The sequence below is a fragment of the Peromyscus californicus genome, unplaced genomic scaffold, assembly GCF_007827085.1.
Source record: "Peromyscus californicus insignis strain IS unplaced genomic scaffold, ASM782708v3 Scaffold_6__1_contigs__length_162567912, whole genome shotgun sequence".
Taxonomy (NCBI): Eukaryota; Metazoa; Chordata; class Mammalia; order Rodentia; family Cricetidae; genus Peromyscus; species Peromyscus californicus.
This window is the reverse complement of record NW_026294584.1, coordinates 115,953,964-115,975,297: the sequence shown is the minus strand read 5'-3', so window position 1 is coordinate 115,975,297 and position 21,334 is coordinate 115,953,964. Positions and strand designations below refer to the sequence as shown.

At 44.3% G+C, this 21,334-nt stretch overlaps 1 protein-coding gene across 1 annotated transcript in view; it reads right to left on the bottom strand.

Annotated features, from left to right (window-relative positions):
• Ppp4r2 (protein phosphatase 4 regulatory subunit 2) overlaps positions 1 to 19,926 on the bottom strand; it is a 45,442-nt gene extending 25,516 nt beyond the window's left edge. Inside the window, exons 1-2 of the mRNA XM_052722044.1 lie at positions 19,798 to 19,926; positions 18,831 to 18,912 (exon numbers count right to left, since the gene is read on the bottom strand). Of these exons, the coding sequence (XP_052578004.1) occupies positions 18,831 to 18,912; positions 19,798 to 19,831 (116 nt within the window). The 5' untranslated portion in view covers positions 19,832 to 19,926. The remainder of the gene's footprint in view (positions 1 to 18,830; positions 18,913 to 19,797) is intronic.
• Between the last annotated feature and the right edge of the window lie 1,408 nt (positions 19,927 to 21,334).

Sequence of the window (21,334 nt, the reverse complement as noted above, 5' to 3'; positions counted from 1 at the left end):
TTTAATGAAATTCCTAAATCACCACTGACTCCTTTCCCCCACATCTTCCAGTCAAAAAAAAAATCTTATTATAACTTTAAAATATAGAAAGAATAGCTGAGGCCAGGCGTGATAGTGCACACCTTTAATCCCAGCTCTAGGAAGGCAAGGAGGATTTCTGTGAGTTCAAGGGCAGCTAGGCCTAGAGTGAAATCCTGTTTCAAAAACAAAACAAAAAGCTGGGTATGGTAGTACTCACCTTTAAGCCCAGCACTCAGGACAGGCAAAGCCTCCAAGAGTTGGAGGCTAGCCTAGTCTACATAGCAAGTTCCAGGCCATACAGTGAAATCCTGTTCAAAACCAAGTACTACTTATTCCAAAGCACAACTATTCCTTACCCTGAATTAAAGCTATGCCTGCATGGAGCTACAAGTATAACTTAATGGTGGAGCAGTGCCTGAGTGCTGAATTCAATCCTCAGTTCCAATGAAGGAACAAAAGAATAAACAACACCCACCTCTCCCTTACAATACCTGAAAAGTTTCAGCACAACCATCCACAGAACAATTCCACTGGCAATCTAACATTATCTCTCTGCTTCAAACCTGAGTTTCACTAAGAGTAAAGACCAAAGTTTTCAAGAGGTCCAAAATGACCCACAGGGGGAGATGAATCTGGTTCTGTCACCTCTTCCAGCCCTTTGTCATCCCACTCCAACCCCTCCCTAGTCTGTGAAAATGCTGCATACCCCCACTACTGTTTAAGTACAGGAGAAGAATATCAAAACAAAACACAAAGTATGCATTATATTACCATGTGACTGCAGGCCAAAGGGTCCAGCTAACTCCATGGAGCTCACACCAGAAGTATCAGCAAAACAAATTTAACACATGACTAAGGAAGTCATCAAGTATCACAAGCACATCTAACATGGGAATGGAGGTTTTCCAGAAGGCCTTAGAATGTCTTTAAAGATGGGTGCCCACAATGGAGGAAAATGAAGTCACTGTGACAAGGGAGCATTATCTACTAGAGAACTAAGGAATTAAGTAAGCAGGAAAACAGAGGGCCACAACTTAATCAGACATACGCTCACAGGCGCTCAAACTTCACAGGGCCTAATTCAACAGTGAAGGCACATGAGGATTTTCAACATGATGTCCAAAGAGAGTAAATTAAACTGTACTTCAGGAAACCTTTTTAAAAAGCCCGTGCTGAACAGGGACAAATAGCCAAATGAATGGAAACACATGAACTATGAACCAATGGCTGAGGGGTCCCCACTGGATCAGGCCCTCTGAATGGATGAGACAGTTGATTGGCTTGATCTGTTTGGGAGGCATCCAGGCAGTGGGACCAGATCTTGTGCTCATTGCATGAGTTGGCTGTTTGAAACCTGGGGCCTATGCAGGATTGTTTGGCTCGGCCTGGGAGGAGGGGACTAGACCTACCTGGACTGAGTCTACCAGGTTGACCTCAGTCTGTGGGGAAGGCTTTGCCCTGGAGGAGATGGGAATGGGGGGGGGGGGTTGGGGGGAAGGTGAGGGGGACGGGAGGGGGGAGAACAAGGGAATCCGTGGCTGATATGTAGAACTGAATTGTATTGCAAAATAAATTAATAAAAAAAAAAAAAAAAAAAAAAAAAAGCCCGTGCTGAAATCCAAAGACAATGAGAATGGTGTACAAATGTTCCCTGATGGAAAAGCCCAAATTCTCTGAGAATCTTATTTCCCCTACTGCAAGTCTCATTTCCTCAAATTTACAGTAGTTTCCTGAGAATTTTCCTAGCACTCCAAAGTATGCTAGATTTCCCAAGAGCAAAGCTATGGTTTATCCCTCTCTTGCACAAAATCCTGAAGTAACCATGTCTCATCTTTCTCCATTTAAAAATTCCACATCAGAGCTACAGTTTCTGACCCCCACATCAACAGGAGTCTTGCATTTCCTGACTTCCTTTGATCACTGTAGACCCCACCTCCCCATCTCATCTCCTTCACCTCCTTGTACAACCAGTAAAAACTGCTGATCCCTTCCTAGGCATTTGACCTAATTGACTTACTACAACACTTTGAGCCGGGCGGTGGTGGCGCACGCCTTTAATCCCAGCACTCGGGAGGCAGAGGCAGGCGGATCGCTGTGAGTTCGAGGCCACCCTGGGCTACCAAGTGAGTCCCAGGAAAGGCGCAAAGCTACACAGAGAAAAAAAAAAAAAAACCACTTTGTAATTCTGTTAAAGCATCAGATACCTTGATGCTAAGACATGTATCATGAGAAATGACCTTTCTTATTTCTTAGTCCACCTTAGTGGCATACATCTTTAGTCTCAGTGCTTGGAAGACTGAGAGAGAGAGGGGCAGGTGGATCTCTGTGAGTTCCAGGCCAGCTTGGTCACATAGTGAGTTCCAGAATAGCCAGAGCTACATAGTGAAACCTTGTCTACAAAGGAGATGAGAGAGAGAATAATACATTTCTTTTTTTTAGGAGGCAACATCCTTGTCATGAAAACATTAAGGTGTAATAGGTAGCTGTTTGATCCATGCCCTGAAGCCCGCCCCTATTGAGGCAGCTGTAGCTGTTACACCTGCTTATGACCTTGAGGTACAGGCCTCTGGGGACGTGGCAACCAGGGACCCTTAAGACCTCGGATGCTGGCCCTCTTCTTGGCTACCTTGTGGTTCTAGATGCTGAGATCTTGGACCAAGCCATTCAGCATGGGACATAGTTAAGCTTTCCCAGACCCTACAATAAATCTTCCATGGTTGTGAGTTTACCCCCAAATAAATTCCTTTGATCATTAAATAGACTCTGTGGATTGATCCCATTAAGTACATAATACCAACTCAAAGATTTCTGCAGATTGAGGTACTAAATGTATCTGGATCCAAGGAGGAGCTGCTCTTCCCACTACAACAGAGCTGTAATTGCAGCCAACTACTGGAGTTTACTTAGTAACTGAGTAGACCGCACTGCTTGCTGGCTACAGTGTATGTACAAAGGAGCTGGCTCCCCAACTCATTTGCACTCACTACTCTTCTAAAAAGACTTAAATAGCGGGATGGACCTCCAATTGTTTCTATTTTCTTTCGGTGGGATGGCGCCCACCAGGTCTCCCAACAAAAAGTGGATTAATCCAAGTGGATTAATCCAAGTGGATCAGTCATACACTCTCCCTCAGAAATGTAGAACAGAGAATAAACTGGAGGGGAAAGCATTGGTGCCTAACTAACAAGCCTTTTGGCAACAGCCCAAGGAACAGCTCCACCAACTACAGTGGCTTAGTCTTCCACAGGTACCTTATCCTCCTATCAACATTGTTAGATGTTGCTAACAACATCTTTCCCAAAAATGTATCTTTTTCTTCTCTTGTTTCCTTTTGGATTTAAATGAATCAACATCAGTTATGCAAAGGACCTTATACTTAACTATACTTCCTAAAACCCAAGTATCCTTTTAGAATATCTAGAATGCATATTTCAAACAGAAATGAGAGGTAAAGGAGTCTCTTCTGAATTTCTCATTATAATTTAAATTTTTATTTTGTATAGTTTAAATGTTAGAGCACTAGTACATTAACTCAAGTCTTTGAGAACACTCCCCAAAGAGCCATTTAAACATCCACCCTAGCAGATTACCCAATACTTGAAGGCTCACCTCAGCACTCAGAGAATCTGGACTTTAATATAGCACAATCTTCAACTAGTCACAAATTAAGGTGATTTTCCCCATAAATCCTACTACCCCAAAACAGTACACACATTTTGAACATCCCTAAATAAACATAAAAAAAAAAAAAAGCCTTAAAATCTGAAAAACTTAGCTTTCCTTTCAGGGCTCAAAGCTTCAGATGTCAGAGCATTTTGGGGTTTGGATTTTCAGATTAAGGAAGTTGAACTAGTAAAGTCCAGAAAACTTCTATTTTGGACAAGGAATGTTAAACTATATCAACTATCCATTAAAATGTAAAACTTTTTCACACTTAAGGCATAATTTACCAAAAAAAAAAAGGGGGGGGGCTGGAGAGATGGCTCAGAGGTTAAGAGCACTGCTTGCTCTTCCAAAGGTCCTGAGTTTAATTCCCAGCAACCACATGGTGGCTTACGACCATCAGTAATGAGATCTGGTGCCCTCTTCTGGCCTGCAGAGATACGTGCAGACAGAACACTGTGTACAAAATAAATAAATAAATCTTTAAAAAAAGGGGGGGGCATAATTTAAGGCTAGGGAGATGGCTCAGCAGCAAAGGCACTCACCCTACAAGTCTGACAACCTGAGCTCAATCCCCAAGACCTACATACATGGTGAAACCAACTCCTGCAAGCTGTCTTCTGTGAGGCACATGCACATGTGTGGCACACACGTGAGATGAAGTCCTGAGAGAATATGTATTGTTGACATAGGCATGGCCAGGGCAAGGCTTTCCCCAAATCAGGCTCACAGAAATGTCAAAGCCTTTAGCCTTTGGCTAAAAGCAGTATATTCAGACTACTGAGATTAGCTGAACTGCCCAGCCCAGCAAGGGCTTCAGGAGCATCCCCATCAGGGCACTCCTACCCACCTGATACCAGCTAGCCTTCAGGTATGCTTGTCTGTGTGACTGTCCTAGTTCATTTTCCTAGTCACCCCAGTCACGTTTCCAGGATCCAGCTCATGGCACACACAATAAATAAATATCCTTTAAGAGTGAATGCTCGGGCTGGAGAGATGGTTCAGCGGTTAAGAGCAATGGCTGTTCTTCCAGAGGACCCGGGTTCAATTCCCAGCGCCCACATGGCAGCTCACAACTGTTTGTAACTCCAGTTCCAGGGGATCTGATACTCTCACACCAATGCACATAAAATAAAGTTTAAAAAAGTATTTAAAAAAAAAAAAAGACTTAATAAAAAAGAGTGAATGCTCTTTTAAGCTCTAGAGCCATCATTCAATACATTTAAATACATGCTTCTCGTAAACTTCAAACAGTTAAGGCTATTAAATCTAGGTATGAAATATAATACTCCATTATAAAGGAAAAAATGTTGGAAACTTGGTATGAGAGTACCATGTCTAACTTTAAGATTCTATCCCCAAGAGGGGAGGGGAAGGGACAGAGAGGGAAACTGAAGTTCCAAAGGCTTCATTTATACATTAAAATGCAGGGGAGGGGGCTGAAACGATGGTTCAGGTGTTAAGAGGACTTGCTGTGGCAGAGGAGAGTTCTGTTCCTCTGGCCTGTGCTGGCAACACACTGATGCATACGTACTGAACCCCCCCATACACAATAAAATGATTTAAAAGAAACCTTTGAAATGTGGGAACAGAGGGCTAGAGAGATGACTCAGAGGTTATGACCAAAGTCATGCAAAGGCTGTAACTCCCCCTCAGAAAAACAACTCTACAAATCACAGAAAACAATCACTGTTTTCCACAATGACTTTGGCTGCTCGTCAAGAGGTCCTAAGTTCAATTTCCAGCAACCACATGGTGGCTCACAACCTATAATGATCTATAATGAGATGTGGTGCCCCCTTTTGGCTTGCAGGCATACATGCAGGCAGAACACTGATAAACCTTTTAAAAAAACTGACAAAAAACCATATATTTAGTTTTTTTAATAATGTCTACCTAGCAAAGAGAGTACAGAATTAAGCCATTAGTCAGGTTAAGTTTATAATTATGTCAAAATCTTAAAAATAATTCACATAAATATTCATAAAAGAATTCACATATTCATAAACACAGGAAAATTTTTTATAAAGGTAAATAAAGCTGATTTCAATTTTACATGTTCCTGTTGTATGTCACATGTTAAAAAAGCTAGTACAGACAACATGACACTGAAACTTATTTTACTCACTGAGCATCTCCCCAGTCCCCTAAGGTACTTGGGTACTTTCAACACAAGCTTGAGGACCAACCTACCTGGTATTTGCAGTGACAAAGAGACTCTGCTTCAAGATGGAGAAAAATATACAGCATAAGGATGTATGTGCCTGCATGCATACACACACCCACACAAACACCCCTCCCTATATACATGAAAAGAACTACATCCTTTTAATTAGAAATGCATAGCAAAAAAACCACATCATTTTTAAGTAAAAATGCAGTCATTTGTCAACCTCATTCTGGACCCAACTGGTCTTGAACTCATTTAAAGGACTACTTAAAACATTTCTTAAAGAACTACATTTTTAGTCAGGCCCAGTGGCACATATCCACTATTCCAGTTGCTTGAGAGGCTGAGGCAGGAGAATAAAGGGGTACAAAGCATCTCACGTAAACAGAAAAACCAATTTATAAAAGTTTCCTCTAAGGCCTAATTTTCAAAATGTAGTATATCTGGGACAGTAAACTATTGATAAAGGTTGTGAGCAAAAGAGTAAGTGAAATTTAATTCTTTACAAATACTACAAATGTATACAGATTGTCCAAATACCTAACTAGCCACACAGGCTGTAATGAATAAATGCAGGGCCCTTCTCCTATCTTTAAACACAGCTGAAGGAACAGCAACAATGTTTCCACAACTCAACATACACTTGAAAAGAATGCCATCTTCAACACTGCACAATGTGATAGTTTGAATGTAATTAGCCTCCATAAGCTCATAAGGAGTGGCACTATCAGGAAAGTGTGGCTTTGCTGGAGTAAGTATGGCTGGCTTTGTTGGAGGAAGTGTGTCACTGTGGGGGTAGGTCTCTTTTGCTCAAGCTTGGCTCAGTGTGACAGATCACTTCCTGTTGCCTGCAAGATGTAGTTAGCACCATGTCTGCCTGCATGCCGCCAGGCTCCTCACCATGACGACAATGGACTGAACCTCTGCCACCTTAATTAAATGTTTTCCTTTATAAATGTCTCTTCACAGCAATAAAAACCCTAAGACACACCCATACTTCAATTTAATGAGTAAACCCGAGATTCACTTATTGCACAAATCTGGCCAAGTATCAACTCAATTTGATCTTACAATATTCATATAATTTGAAACCCTAAAACTTCAATGCAATGACTTATGGAGATGGTACCTTTCACAGGTAATTATGGCTACATGAAGTCATCTGCATAGAACCTTCATGATTAGGTTAGTGCCTAGAGACAAGAGAAGCTGACATTCTCTGAAGTGTGATGAAATATTGACAAGGCGGACAACAAAGTTTCACCACCACAGGACCTTAATGATACCTGTTGTAGGAATTTAGCAGTCACTGTATCTGGGGTAAACATTAAGAGTGAATAGTTGTTTTCTACACCTAAAGAATCATTGTGGAAAACATTGATTGTTTTCTGTGATTTGTAGAATTGTTTTTCTGAGGGGGAGTCTAAGGCTTTTGCATCACAAGATGATTCTGGCACACCTTAAGCTCTAGGAGTATTGTGTACTTCAAGAGGCACACAATGAAGGGCTAAAGTCATGTGGGCATGTGAATCTTTCCTTTAGAGAGACATAGAGATTAGATTAGGGACCTTGGTATGAGCAAATACTTTACCCCCCCCCCAAAAAAAACTTTGTGTAACAATCAATAAATATGCCTTTGTCCAGCGGTTTGAAATTCAGTACAGTTCGGTTCATCAGAGGCTGGATCTTCCTGCTGCCACATAGGCCTTAAAATTTCATCTTGGAGTAACCTTTCTTCGACCAACCCACATAACAGAGAACACCCCAACAGATACCCTCATCTTAGACTTCTCAGTCTAAAAAAACTGGGAAAAAAGAGCTTCTCACTAAGCAGGCCAAGTGAAAATAGTTAAGTCTACTACTTTGAAGACTAATGATACAAAATGCATGATCCCAGGTAGATTGACAGTGCATGCCTATAATCCCAGCATTTGAGAGACAGCAACAAAAGTATCACAAGTTCCAAGCCAGCCTGACAGAAACACAACAAGTATCAAGAATGCTGGGACTACAAAACAAGTCCTAGTCCCAAATAAATACATATATAAATAAAGCAAGCTAGACGTGGTTGCAGAGGCCTATAATCCCAGTATTTGGAAGCTGAAGATAGACTACAGGTGCAAATAAGGACAAAAAGTTCAAGCTCTTTGTGGGCTAACAGAACCATGTCCAATAAAAATTTTAAAAAATATTAAGCAAGGCAGTGCATGTCTTTAACCCCAGCAGCACGTTAAACATAGGTAAGAAGATCTCTGAGTTCCGAGTTCCAGGCCAACCAGAACTAGAGACCCTGACTCCAAAATAATATAAAACTAAACACACACACTGAGACAGAGAGACAGATGATATGATCGATCAGACAACCAAAGGAGCCTAGCTTGGCATGTGCAGTCAGATTTTCTGTGTCCCAGCATGCCAGTGGTCGGACAAATCTCTCACCCACCAGTCCCACAAGTAAACACACAGAAGCTTATAGTAATTAAAATTGCATGGCCATGGCTCAAGCCTTTTGCTAGCTAGCTCTTATATCTTAAATTAGCCCATAACTATTAATCTATCTATCATCACATGTTCCGTGGCTTTACCTGCATCCCATTACATGTTTCTCCTTGGGCAGTTGGCTGGCGTCTCCTGACTCTGTCTTCCTCTTCCCAGAATTCTCGTCTGCTTATCCTGCCTATACTTCCTGCCTGGCTACTGGCCAATCAGCTTTTTATTTATCAACCAATCAAAACAACATTCACAGCATACAGAATATCCCACAGCAGGCATGAGATCTGCTTTTAACGTAATATTCATAATGCAGAATAGAACAGCAAAAAAGATTTTAAAAGGCAAGATCACCGTTTTCTTCGACAATCTAAGATCTAGATACTTACACATACATAGTCAAGGTTCACATATTTTTTTTTTCCTTTTTTGGGGAGCGGCGGGGGTTCGAGACAGGGTTTTTCTGTGTAGTTTTGGTGCCTGTCCTGGATCTCGCTCTACCTCCCAAGCACTGGGGCCACTGCCGCCAGGCTCACATATTTTCTAAAGTTAAGAGTATTGTCTTGGGTCTGGAGAAAGATCTAGACATGGTGATGTGTACCTGTAATCTCAGTGTTGGATAGCTGAAGACAGAGGATTCCGAGGGTTTGTAGTCAGCAACCTAACTTAATTGGTGAATCCAGGGTCCCAGTGAGAACTTGTCTCAAAGTCAAGGTGCCAAGTGTGATGGCACACACTTTTTTTTTTAAAAAAAGATTTATTTATTATCTATACACAGTGTTCTGCTTGCTTGTATGTACCTGAACACCAGAAGAGGGCACTAGATCTCATTATAGATGGTTGTGAGCCACCGTGTGGTTGCTGGGAATTGAACTCATGACTTCTGGAAGAACAGCCAGTGCTCTTAACCTCTGAGCTATCTCTCCAGCCCCCGGCACACACTTTTAATATCAGCACTCAGAAGATTATCTATCTATCTATCTATCTATCGATACTGAAGACCAACACCCATCCCAACCCCTCCCCCTACCTATCTGTACTAGCATGTACATAAAATGAGTTTTTTTTGTGTGTGTAAACAAAGGAAAAGCTTTTCCTTTTATCTTTTAACCTAGCTCTCTGTGTGCCACACTAAAGAGCAAGTCAAGTTCTGCTCACTCAGCTACGAAAGTGTAAAAACTATCAATGCATATATATGAAACATGGAAGTATCTATGGAGAAAGACATGAAATCATGAAAAAATTTGCATATAAAATATTCAGTCATACACTACATAGCTGTATTTTGGTCATCAACAGAGCACTAAGAGAATACAATGGAAATGAAAAACTTTATTGCCTAATATGACACAGTTATGCCATCAAAATAATTTGCTTTAACAACACGAGATGGTCCTTGTGAATTTCCCAACAATCCATTGCACTGCATATATTAGAACAGTCCAACTTATACGGGTTACTACGATGCATAATACTTGATAAGAACATGTGACTGGCCAGGCAATGGTGGCACACGCCTTTAATCCCAGCACTCGGGAGGCAGAGCCAGGCGGATCTCTGTGAGTTCAAGGCTAGCCTGGTCTACAGAGAGAGATTCAGGAGAGGCACCAAAACTACACAGAAAAATCCTGTCTAGAAAAACCAAAAAAAAACAAAAAACAAAACAAAACATGTGACTCACTGATCTACATACATTTTATTGCTAGAGAATATCTAGCTAAAGCAAAGTTGACTGTGTAACAGCAAATTGCATGGTGCCAGCTGTAGCCTCAGACACCAAGAGAACCCACTCACTGACTGCAATCTGCTATGTTTGCAATAGCAACTCCCAACAAGGTTCTCAGAAAGTATCCCCATTAAGTGGTGCAGGCCTGTTTATAGAGAGTCTTTTGAACAGTCTTAAATGACAAACTGAAGTTACCCCATGAAGAAAAACGGAAAATATTGTCAGCATACACTTAATTTTTTTTTGGTTTTTCAAGACAGGGTTTCTCTGTGTAGTTTTGGTGGCTGTCCTGGATCTCACTCTGTAGACCAGGCTGGCCTCGAACTCAGAGATGCACCTGCCTCTGCCTCTCACCTGGCCCCATTTTTAAATTTTTAAAAAAAGATTTATTTTATCAGTATAAGTGCTTTGTTTGGGCTTGGTTTTTCCAGATAGGGTTTCTCTGTATGTAGCCCTGGCTGGCCTCGAACTCACGAGATCCACCTGCCTCTGCCTCCTGAATTCTGGGTTAAAGTCATGCATTGCCACTGCCTGGCAGTATGAGTGTTTGGTCTGCATGTATGCCTGTGTACCATGTGCATGCCATCAGTGCCCATAGAGGTCAGAAGAGGATGTCAGCTCCTCTGGAACTGGAGTTACATAGACAATTTGAGCCACTGGCTCCTGGGACACAAACACAAGTCCTCTGCAAAACTAAGTGTTCTTAACCACTGAACCATCTCTCCAGCCCCATCAACAATGTTTTTAAAGTTGCCAAACTTGGGCTGTGCCAGTGATTTCCTACAGTGAGTAGGACAGCAAGTCCACAGACCACAGAAAATACAAGAAAGCCAAGCAACAAGGTAGTTATGAATCTACTAAATGAACAGGGGCAAAGACTAAAAAATATCAAAATCTTTGAATGAAGACAGGAAAGACAACAGTAATATGAACTAGAACAGTCGTGGAATCAAGTGTCAGTAAAATGTCTCATATCCCTCAAATTTCAAATACTTCTACAATATATGCCCTCTTCACATTAATAAAGGAAAGGCCAGGTTTATGTACTACAAACTAAAATTGAAAGGGCTCTAGCAGGCCCTAGCATGGTAACCATAGCTCTGGCAGGTCTTGCCCTTCCCCCATTCCCTCTTCCTACATTACATTCTTAAAGATAGCCACCAAGATCCATTCCCTTTGGAATCCATTCCCTTTGGCCACTTCCTCCTCCTGAGACTGACTACCGAGGTCCAGCTATCAAAAAGTCCAGGAATCAAAAGTCCCCTTTAACATGCCCAATCAAAATATACCACTGCATCTTCCCCCATTCTAACACAGACCTCCCCCTTTTTTTCCTCTTAAAAATTACACCTGCAAGGTCATTTGCTACTGTTTTTCTGCCTGGGTCAGAAATCAGACACTTTGTTTTCCCTGCTTAATAAAGAATCTCCCTGTGAAAACAGGTGTTTGGGTATGGCCTGTGCCTAATCCAGGGTCAAAGAGGGAACACTCTCAGGTTTGCAGGTTCCTTCAAAAATAACATCTATCAATCTAATCAAATGTATGCCTCTGCAAAAACTTTACTTACTCATAGTGTTTAGCCTTTGAGGTCACCAGAAATGTCGAAATGAGATGTTAAGAGCACACAGGTCACCTATCTTACTGCCTTTTACTAAGTGCCTCCAAGCAGTGTTCATGCATCACCATACACAACCTTTCCTACACCTCTCTCATCCACAAGGCTCAAACATCAGGACATGTGCTGTACCACAAGGAAAGGAGAGCTGTGCAGGTACATAAGGTCAGCTTCGTTAAACAACCACCACCTAAGTAATGATGATAATGGAAGCCCATACCCAAAAACCTAAGCTTTGAATTCTAATGGTGGTATTAAATAAGATTGCTGCAGTGGAGAGGGAGGATGTTGTGAGAGCCCGTTCTTGGGTTCCTCGCGGCTTTACCCAGCAGGTCTGCATAGAGGATGATTAGGACCACGGGCCTGAGTGCAGGTGTCTGAGATGGTCTGCACTTGGCTGTGCTGGGGGAGGAGGTCTTTTGCTCCACCCCTTGGCGTCTCTATAAAAACCCTGGGGCAGAGACAGTCGGGGCCCGTTGGAAAAGGTTCCAGGCCCTCTTGAGGCTATCCTTTATTTTCTATCTGTTTATCTCTGCAAGATTCTCCACAATAAATCCTTCTATCTAATATTTCCTGCTGTTCACACTCAAGAAAACTCTGGGGAGCTGTGGGGTTGGTGGGTAAATGCCCCACAGAATGTCACAAATGAACACAGCACAAGCAGGGCCTAAAGGAATGAGTTCTAACAGGGCCTGGGTATTGACCATGCCCAAGCATAACTGCATCGCTTACCATCTGTACACTCTTAAGCTTTATACGTCTTGCCCCATTTTAATAAACAGAACATATACTTCACAGAGAACAGTCACAAAGACTAAAGCAGGGTATGCATGGGAAATATTTGATGTCTTACACAAAATATGTTCATGCAATCTGTCTCTCCTGGGGTTTGGTGGGAGACAGTTAACAAACCAAAGCAAAAATTCCCATGTAAGCCAGTTGCATGCACATCTGCAATTTCAGTACTAAGGAGACTAAAGCAGGAGGATCACAAGTCTAAGGGCAGCCTGAGCTACAGAGACAGAGCAAGAGTTTACAAAAAAAAAAAAAAAAATGCCAGGCGGAGGTGGTAGCATGTGCCTATAATCCGAGCACTGTAAAGGCGGGCGGCTCTCTGAGTTCGAGGCTAGCTGGGTCTACGTAAGTTCCAGGACAGCCAGAGCTACACAAAGAAACCCTACCTAAAAACAAAAACCTCATACTGAAACCTATTTTGTATTAAGTAATATATGCTAATAAGAAAACCTTGTGGGGTGGGGAGGGGAGGCGGTTGGGAAGGCGCCTACGGTGGTAGTTCTGAAGCTAAGAGACTTAAGGGACCTAAGTCTCAATTCTCAGCTTCCACATAAAAAGCAGGGTGTGGCTTTGCAAGCTTGTAACTCCAGCATTACAGGGTGGAGACAGAGATCCTAAAAGCTCCAATCAACCTGGCTTAGCCAAAAAAGTGAGCTTCCAATTCTGGCATCCACATGTGTGTGCACAGGTGTGCTTCCAAAGCTCACACAATTAACACAAAAGCAGTATGTACTTTACGGTTTATAGGTACAGACAATGAATTAACTTATAAAAGTACAGCTCATACAACAGACCAAGTCTCACATGCTACACTCTTAAAATTAACTGGGAAATCAACAGTAGTTCAACCTGAGGAAAGGGGAAACACAAAGCCTTTAATCTGTAGTTTCCTCCATAAAAAAACAAACAAAACAAAAACTGGGGCTGGGAAGATGGCACCCCACCTGACCTGAGCTTGATTCTGGGGCCACAGGGTGAACGGAGATAAAATGACTCTTGTAAGGTGTCCTCTGACTTCCACACTGGTACCCACACACACACAAATGATAAATGTGTTTCAAAAAAAAAAAAAAAGAGAGACTGAAAAATCAATATGCCCCAACATTAATTACTAATAGATTAAAGGGGGGGGACAAAATTCACAAAAGCAGGATACAGTGGACATTTTAGACACAAGTACTACATCAGACAAAACATTCCCCACCTTAAGAAAATTAAGGGGCCGGGCACGAGAGGCAGAGCTAGGTGGATCTGTGAGTTTGAGGCCAGCCTGATCTACAGAGTGAGATCCAGGACAGGCATCAAAACTACAGAGTGAGATCCAGGACAGGCACCAAAACTACACAGAGAAACCCTGTCTGGTCGGACGGACGGAAGGAAGGAAATTAAGGGGAAAAAAAGAAAAAAATTAAGGAAGGACCAAACAGCCTCACAGTTTGTAATAATGTAATAGTGACTGCCTTTAAGTTGTCTAACTTTCCTTCCTTCCTGAAGTGTCAAATATATAAACACAGAGGGTCAGACAGGACTGCCAGCTGGAGCCAGCCTAAACTCTAAAGCAAGTTCCAGGCTAATCTGGACAACAGCTAGACCACCTCAAACTCCCACCACCCCCCAATCCAAACCCTACTGCCAGCTATTCTTTCTTTAGCACCAGGCAGTATACTGAGTTTTTACGTATTATTTTCATAGTTTGAGGTTTTATTAGTACCCTTGTTTTAACCAGTTGTTGTCTAACAGTTTCCTCCATAATCCAAACATTCCACCCTGCAGGCTAGCTCCTAAGCAGAGGTAAACACCTTACGAACTCCCTGAAGCTGACCAGATTCACTAGACCCCTCCTAGTAAACAAACACAGAGTCACCTCTCAGAGGAAGAAAAGCCGAGCTTCACAGAAGACTCAGAGAGAAGCTGCCAGGGCGACTCTGAGGCCAGACCACTGCCTGAAAGAAGAAACCAGCAGGGCTGCCTGGAGAAGGTGCAGACCCCCGACACACCAGCAAAGGGCACTCCATCTGTTGTCCTGTCTGCAGGCTGCTGCTGTGCGGTACTCCAGGTTCACCCCATTTTGTGAGCTGTCACCCATCCTGGGGTAGGCTTTGGTGACAGCTGTCTCTGAGTCACTTCTGTCCTATAAATAATTCCTCACCCATATATATCCTTGTAAATAACCCCAATAAAACTCATTAGTTCACCAAGTTCTGTACTTTGGTCTGCCGTGGGCTCCCCATCTGGGATGAGTAGACAAGTGTGTTCGCTCCCCAGGAAGTTTTGTCACACCGCACTGGTCTAGCAAGGATTTATGTTTTTCTTTAAAGAAGGAAATCAGAAAGAATGGTATTGTTGGCTTTAGCTCATCTCTCAAAGCACCGTCAGACACACTAGAAAACAAAATAAAAAGCCCAACAAACCCCCAAAGGGTGAGGAGAAGCTGACCAGCTGTAGATCACTGAGACCTACCTGGTCAAGAGGAAGTAAAAGAACAGAGATCAAGGTCCGAAACTAAGGATCATCACAAAAAATAAACAAACAAAAACAAAAAACAAACAAAACAGAAAAAAAGAAAACAACCACCAGAAACCATGGCAGCCCAACTTGAGAGCAGCAGTTAAAAATGACATGCTCTTGGCCACCCTACCAGTGGGCAAAGGGAAGATCTGAAGGGACCACTTTGTTGCTCACACTGAGCTCCTGAATGTGGCACAAAAGAGATCTTGTCTAGAAACCAACTCCACATGAGGAGACAGCTATGGTTACACAGCAAGATGAAGTCTCAAAATGGGTTGGTGGGTGAGCACTACAAATTGGGTACATCTTGTTTAAAAAAAGTAACATTCTTGGGGCTGGATGCTTAAAATAGTTAAGGGTACTTATTGCTCTTCCAGAGGACCTGGATTCATTTCCAAACACAAGGCAGCTCCCAACCATCTGTAACTTCACACACTGTCTTCTGATCATGGTAGGCATGGCATTCACACAGTGCACAGACACATATGCAGGCAAAACACCCATACACATTTAAAACTTAACATTCTTCTTTTGTGGAAGTAACATTGGCATTATCTCCACCTTTTCCAGTGTGTACTGACAGACCCATGAAACAATTTCGGGATATACTAATCCAATCACTCCATCTCCAGAACCAGAGATTTTTGTTATGGGGAAAGTCCATTGAAAAGCTCCACAGTATTAGGCTGGAGATGGAGCTCAGTGGTGAAGTACCTGCCTAGCATGCAGAAGAGTCTGGATGTGATCCCCAGCACCAGGAAAACAATGTAATCACTATCTGGTTCTACAGTTATGACTCAATGGCTGAGCAGGGGGCTAACAGATGCAAGGCCCAGGTTCTACCCCAGGGAGAAGTGGAAAATAAGCAAGCAAGCAAAGGTTACATCTAATTTGGAAGAAAATATTATCCAAACTTCACCAAATGTAATCAAGAATATAAAAGCACCAATCATTTTAATACAGAACATCTAATACACAATAACCAAACAATGTAGGAAGTAGAAGATTCAAAATCTGACTGATTCGCAGGCTACCTGGTGATCCAGTAGGACAGGGTAAGACAGAACATTAAAGTTACCTTTTAGAATCAACTAGAGCAATATGTTTATCAAAAAGTTAAGGCAGTTTGTATATAAGCATCACAGTCTAAGATAAACCTTCACCCCTCCTTCTATTTCTGAAACAGGGTTTCTTCTCTGCATAACTTGGCATAACTGTCCTGGAACTCACTCTGTAGACCAGGCTGGCCTTGAACTCAGAGGTCTGCCTGCCTAAGACTCCCAAATTCTGGTATTAAAGGCGTGCACCACCACCCAGCTAAAATAATTTTGTATGGAAAAAAAAAAAAAACTTCAGGAAATAAAATGTTTTTCTTCTGATAAGGAAACAGCTTAGTCCAGTCAACAGCTCAAGGAAAAGAGACAATGTAAGCAATGAATGATATTTTAGGGACTCATTTATTTTTGAAAGATGGCATCTAGTCATTTTTAGGCTTTTCTTTATAAGTAAAACTAGTGACCTGCATCCATTTTTGGGGTGTTATGCCTGCACATAAAAATGTGCACCATGATCGTGCACTGTGCCCTTGGAAGCCAGAAGAGGACATCAGATCTCCTGGAACTGGAGTTACAGAGTTTTGAGCCTACAAGTGGGTGCAAGAAATCAGATCTGGGTCCTCTGGAAGAGCAGCCAGTGATCTTAACCAAAGAGCCATCTCTCCAGTCCAGTAAATGACTTTCTTCACTAGAAGATTCTCTTGTTTTTGGAGAAAGGGACTCACTGTAGCTTTGGCTGTCCTGGAACTCATTATGTAGACCAGGCTCATAGAGATCTACCTATCTCTGACTTTAACCCTCTGCTGGGATTAAGGGCATGCACCGCCATGTCTGGCAAGGATTCTATTCTTAAAATTGACATGCACAGAAATATTAGTCACATTAGGTTGATGAATATATTTTCATCTTCTTATTTGTTTGTTTTAGTTTTGCTTTTGTTTTTTCCAAGACAGGGTTTCTCTCTGTAACAGCTCTAGATGTCCTGAAACTCGCTCTGTAGAGGCTGGCCTCCCAAGTACTGGGATTAAAGGCCTGCACCACCATGTCCAGCTGTTTTAGTTTTTAAGACAGGGATTCTCTGTGTAGCCCTGACTGTCCTGGAACTCATTCTAGACCAGGCTGGCCTTGAACATGGAGATCCACCTGCCCTCAAATCCTGGGATTAAAGTGTGTGCCACCACCTTTCTTGCCCCGATGGGTATATTTTAATAAACTACTAAAGAGGTTCTGCTTATATAACTACTAAATTATGTACTACACTTAGATACATTTTCTTCCTAAAATCTAGCTACTTATTAGAAAGCTAAACCACAGCCATAAACAAATCTTGTAAAAAATGAACACTTGTTAATAAAGACAGAGAGCATGTTGGGGCATGCATGTAATCCCAGCACTACATAGATGAAAGGAGAATGAACCTAAGTTCAAAGCCAGTGTAGGTACCTTAAAGAAACAAGGATTCAAATTTTTAAGGAAGCAGAGAATGTAGCTCAGTGGTGGAGCTCTTGTCTAGCACATGAGGTACTAGGTTCCAGCTCCAGTGAAGATAGTAATAATAATAACAATATGATGATGATGATGATGATGACAAGAATGGGGAAAGCTAGGGTAGCAGCTCACATCTGCAATCCCAGTACTTGGTGGCTGAGATAGATCTGCCTAGAGTCTGAGGTCAGTCTGGGCTACCTAATAATTCAGAGCCATCTGAGCTAGAGTGTGATCCTATCTCAAAAAAATTAAAACTGTCTGGCTTGGCTGCCCAGCACCTAGAAGGCAGAGCCAGTAAGGATCACTGAGTTCAAATCCAGCCAGGGCTACAGAATGAGATAATGACAGAGAAGATATATAATCACTTGCTGAATATTATACTCAAAACTAAGCAGAGAGCTCACCAACACTAAACCCTAAATAACCTTTCTCTGCCCCCTACCCTACACGACTTATTGTACTAAGACAGGCTGTCTTACACTAAGTCACTGAGCCAGAGTGTGAAAGAACTTGTACCACATGAATAAACCAGACTTTTCCTTTTGAAAAATACAGTATAGGTTCGGATTGGCAACATTTGGCAATGAGCCTAGTAAGATGTTGGCATATGTAATAAGTTAGCTAACCCAGAAAGTCAGGACAGTGACAACTTCACCATCTGGAATGCGTCAGATAATCTCTTAAGTCCTCAAGACAACAAATCCAAGTTAGACTTTAAACAACATGGATTAGTCTGACAACAAAAGGCTGGACACTGGGCAGTACCAAAAAATGTCAACAACAAATCCCTATCAGTATCAAAGTCACAAAACTGTGGGAAGAAACCTGTTTACAATGATGAAGAACCCATAACGAAACATTCTTTTCTATGGTTCTTTCAAACTGGTAGGTTCTCCTTGTGCCAAAGCTGATATCCAGAAAATTTTGATAAATTCTAACAATTGTTATGCAACACACAGGAAGGAGTCTTGTCTTTACTGTGATCTTTAAGGCATCTCCATTTTTTTTTATTATATTTTTCTACTTATTTATTTTTGTGTATGAGTCCAATGACGACTTTTGGGAGTTAGTTCTCTCCTTCCATTATGTGGGACTCCCTAGGTGGAATTTCCAGATGAAATTCATATCCTCAGGCCTGGCAGCAAGCACCTTAACCAGTTGGGCAGTCTCACCCATCCCCAGGGTCTCCAATTTTGACAGACCTATTATATGAGTGTTCTGAAACCTTCTTTTTCCCCTTTCCTAAACAACTGTGAAGATAGGTAGGCCTGTGACCATGAACCCATGCTTTCTACTTACATTGTTTCTCCAGTCTTGGCTACATGACAGAGAAACTGATCCAGGACCGGACAAACTTCCTTTTTCCCCCTCTTCTCAAAATCTAGATAAGGGAAAGAAAAGAACGTTTATCAGTATGTCCTCTACAAGCCAATTTTATTCAAAGTCTTGCTCTACATTAGAAAACAATTAAGAAAATCAGCCTCAGCTGGGCGTGGCGAGGCAGCACGCACCTTTAATCCCAGCGTTCAGGAGGCAGAGGCAGGCGCATCTGAGTTCGAGGCCAGCCTGGTCTACAGAGTGAGTTCCAGGACAGCCAAGGGTACACAGAGAAACCCTGTCCCGAAAAACAAACCGGGGGTGGGGGGGGAGCAGGAGAGAGAGAGAGAGAGCAGAGAGAAAATGACCCTCTCACCCAAATACCCACAGCCACCCCGAGTTCCTACCTCCACGCCACCCTTTTCCACCCACAGCGCGAGTTCTCCTACAGGGGGCACCCCACCTCACACGCCATCCTTCACGGTGTTTCCCAAGAGTTTCCCAAGGGGAGCCCCGGCGTCCGACCCAAGCCCGGATCCCCGCCGTGTATACCTGAATGAATCCACTCCCCCCCCAAGTCACCCCCACCCAGCCGCCAATGCCCCAAATGCGGCTTGGGTGTCGAGAAGGGGTTCTCAGAACGCCGGGACCCCCGCGGTTCCAAGTTTGGGAAGCAGCGTTCTCGAGCCTGTTGCTCGCCAAGCCTCGGGGCCGGCGTGGGGAGGGCGAGCGGGGGGGGGGGCTCCCCAGGCCCAGAGGCCGCGACCGCGGCATCGACATCGGCATCGGCGCCGCCGCCGCCGCCGCCGCCCGACGAGGCCGCGCCGGTGCCAGGCGCTCCCCTCCCCCCACGCCCGCGGCCCACACAAAGCCCGGCGCGGGGGGCTGCGGGGCGGCGCGGGCGGCCCCCCGCCCGAGCGCGCGCGGCCGGCAGCGCGGCGACCCCCACCTTTCAGCGCCTCCTGCAGCCTCTCGACGTCCATGGCGCCGCGGAGTCCCTCGCCGCCGGCGCCTCCCTCGGCCGCCGTCCCGGGGGCCGCGGCGCCCGCCCCCGCCCCCCCCCGACGCCCGCCCCCGCCCTCGCACACACTCCGCCACACGCCGGCGACCGGGGACGGGGGGGGGGAAGGGTCCCGGAGGGAACCGGGGGCGGGGGGGGGAAGCGAGAGACGGAGCGAGACCGACAGAGCGAGCACCTCCCCGAGCCGCTACCACCAGCCCTCCAACATGGCGCCCGGCACGTCAGCGCGCGCACGCTCCCTCGCGCACCCTCCCCTCCCCCGGCGGCCGTCCTCGCTCGCTCGCTCGCTCGCTCGCGCGCGCGCGCGCACGCCCACACGCCCAAGAGTGCGCCCGGCCCAGTGCGCGTGCGCGGCGGGGCGTGGGGGGGAGGGGGGGGGCGCGAGGGGCGGAGGCGCGAGTTCGGAGCCCGCGGCTGCCCGGTGGGCGCTGAAGCCGCCGCCGAGCCCGACGGGAGGGCGGGGGTGGGGTGGGGTGGGTCCCTTCGCCTTTCTGAGCCTCGGTTTCCCCACCCGTACACTGACGGCGCCGGTGCCGACCACTGTGTACTGTTGCAATGATCACTGGAGCTCAAAGAACGCATTTTCAAAAAAAAAATTTTTTTTTGGTGGAGTAGGGGGGTTGTTTCGTTTTTCAAGACAGGGTTTCTCTGTGTAGCCCTGGCTGTCCTGGAACTCACTCTATCGACCGGGATGGCCTCAAACTCAGAGATCTAGCTACCTCTGCCTCTCAAGTGCTAGGATTAAAGGCGTGGGCCACCACCGCCCACCTTCGATGTATTTTGTTTTTATTTCTGAGGATCTTACGTTTCCCAAACTGGAAGATGACCTTAGGCTAGTCTCCTGACTTCACCTCCCACGTGCTGGGAGGATGGAGGTGTACCACCATTCCTGATTTTATGAGTGCTGGGATACAAACCCAGGGCTTGGCAAGCATTTTACCAAATGAGCCACATTCAGCCCAGTATGCTTTTTCTTCCTTAAATATCTACTTCTATTATTTATGTGCTGGAGAGGGGGTGTGGCACAGCTTGTGTGTGGAGGTCAGAGGTCACCTTTGAGAGTTGGTTCTCTCCTTACCCTTTGTGGATTCCATGGATGAAACACAGCCCCTCAGGCTTCCTGGTAAACACCTGTACCTGCTGAGGCATCTCCCTGGCCTTGTGCATTTTCAGAATAAAACAGACTTACTATTGCCTGCCTGGACCGAACTTTGATATTTGGTGAGAACTACAACTGAGTGGACCAAAAGCCTGAAAATCCAGACGCTGGATTTTTATCTCATCTCCTCTCCCCGTGTGACCTTGGGCTAGTGACCTAAACTCAAGAACTTCCCAAAGCCTCAGTGTGTAGGTCAACACCCCCAGAGCCCCGCACATGCTGGTAAGGCTCCACCGCTGAGTTAAGTCCTCAGTCCTTGAGGGCTCACCTTAAGGTCAGGAAGATGGTTCAGCAGGGAAAGACACT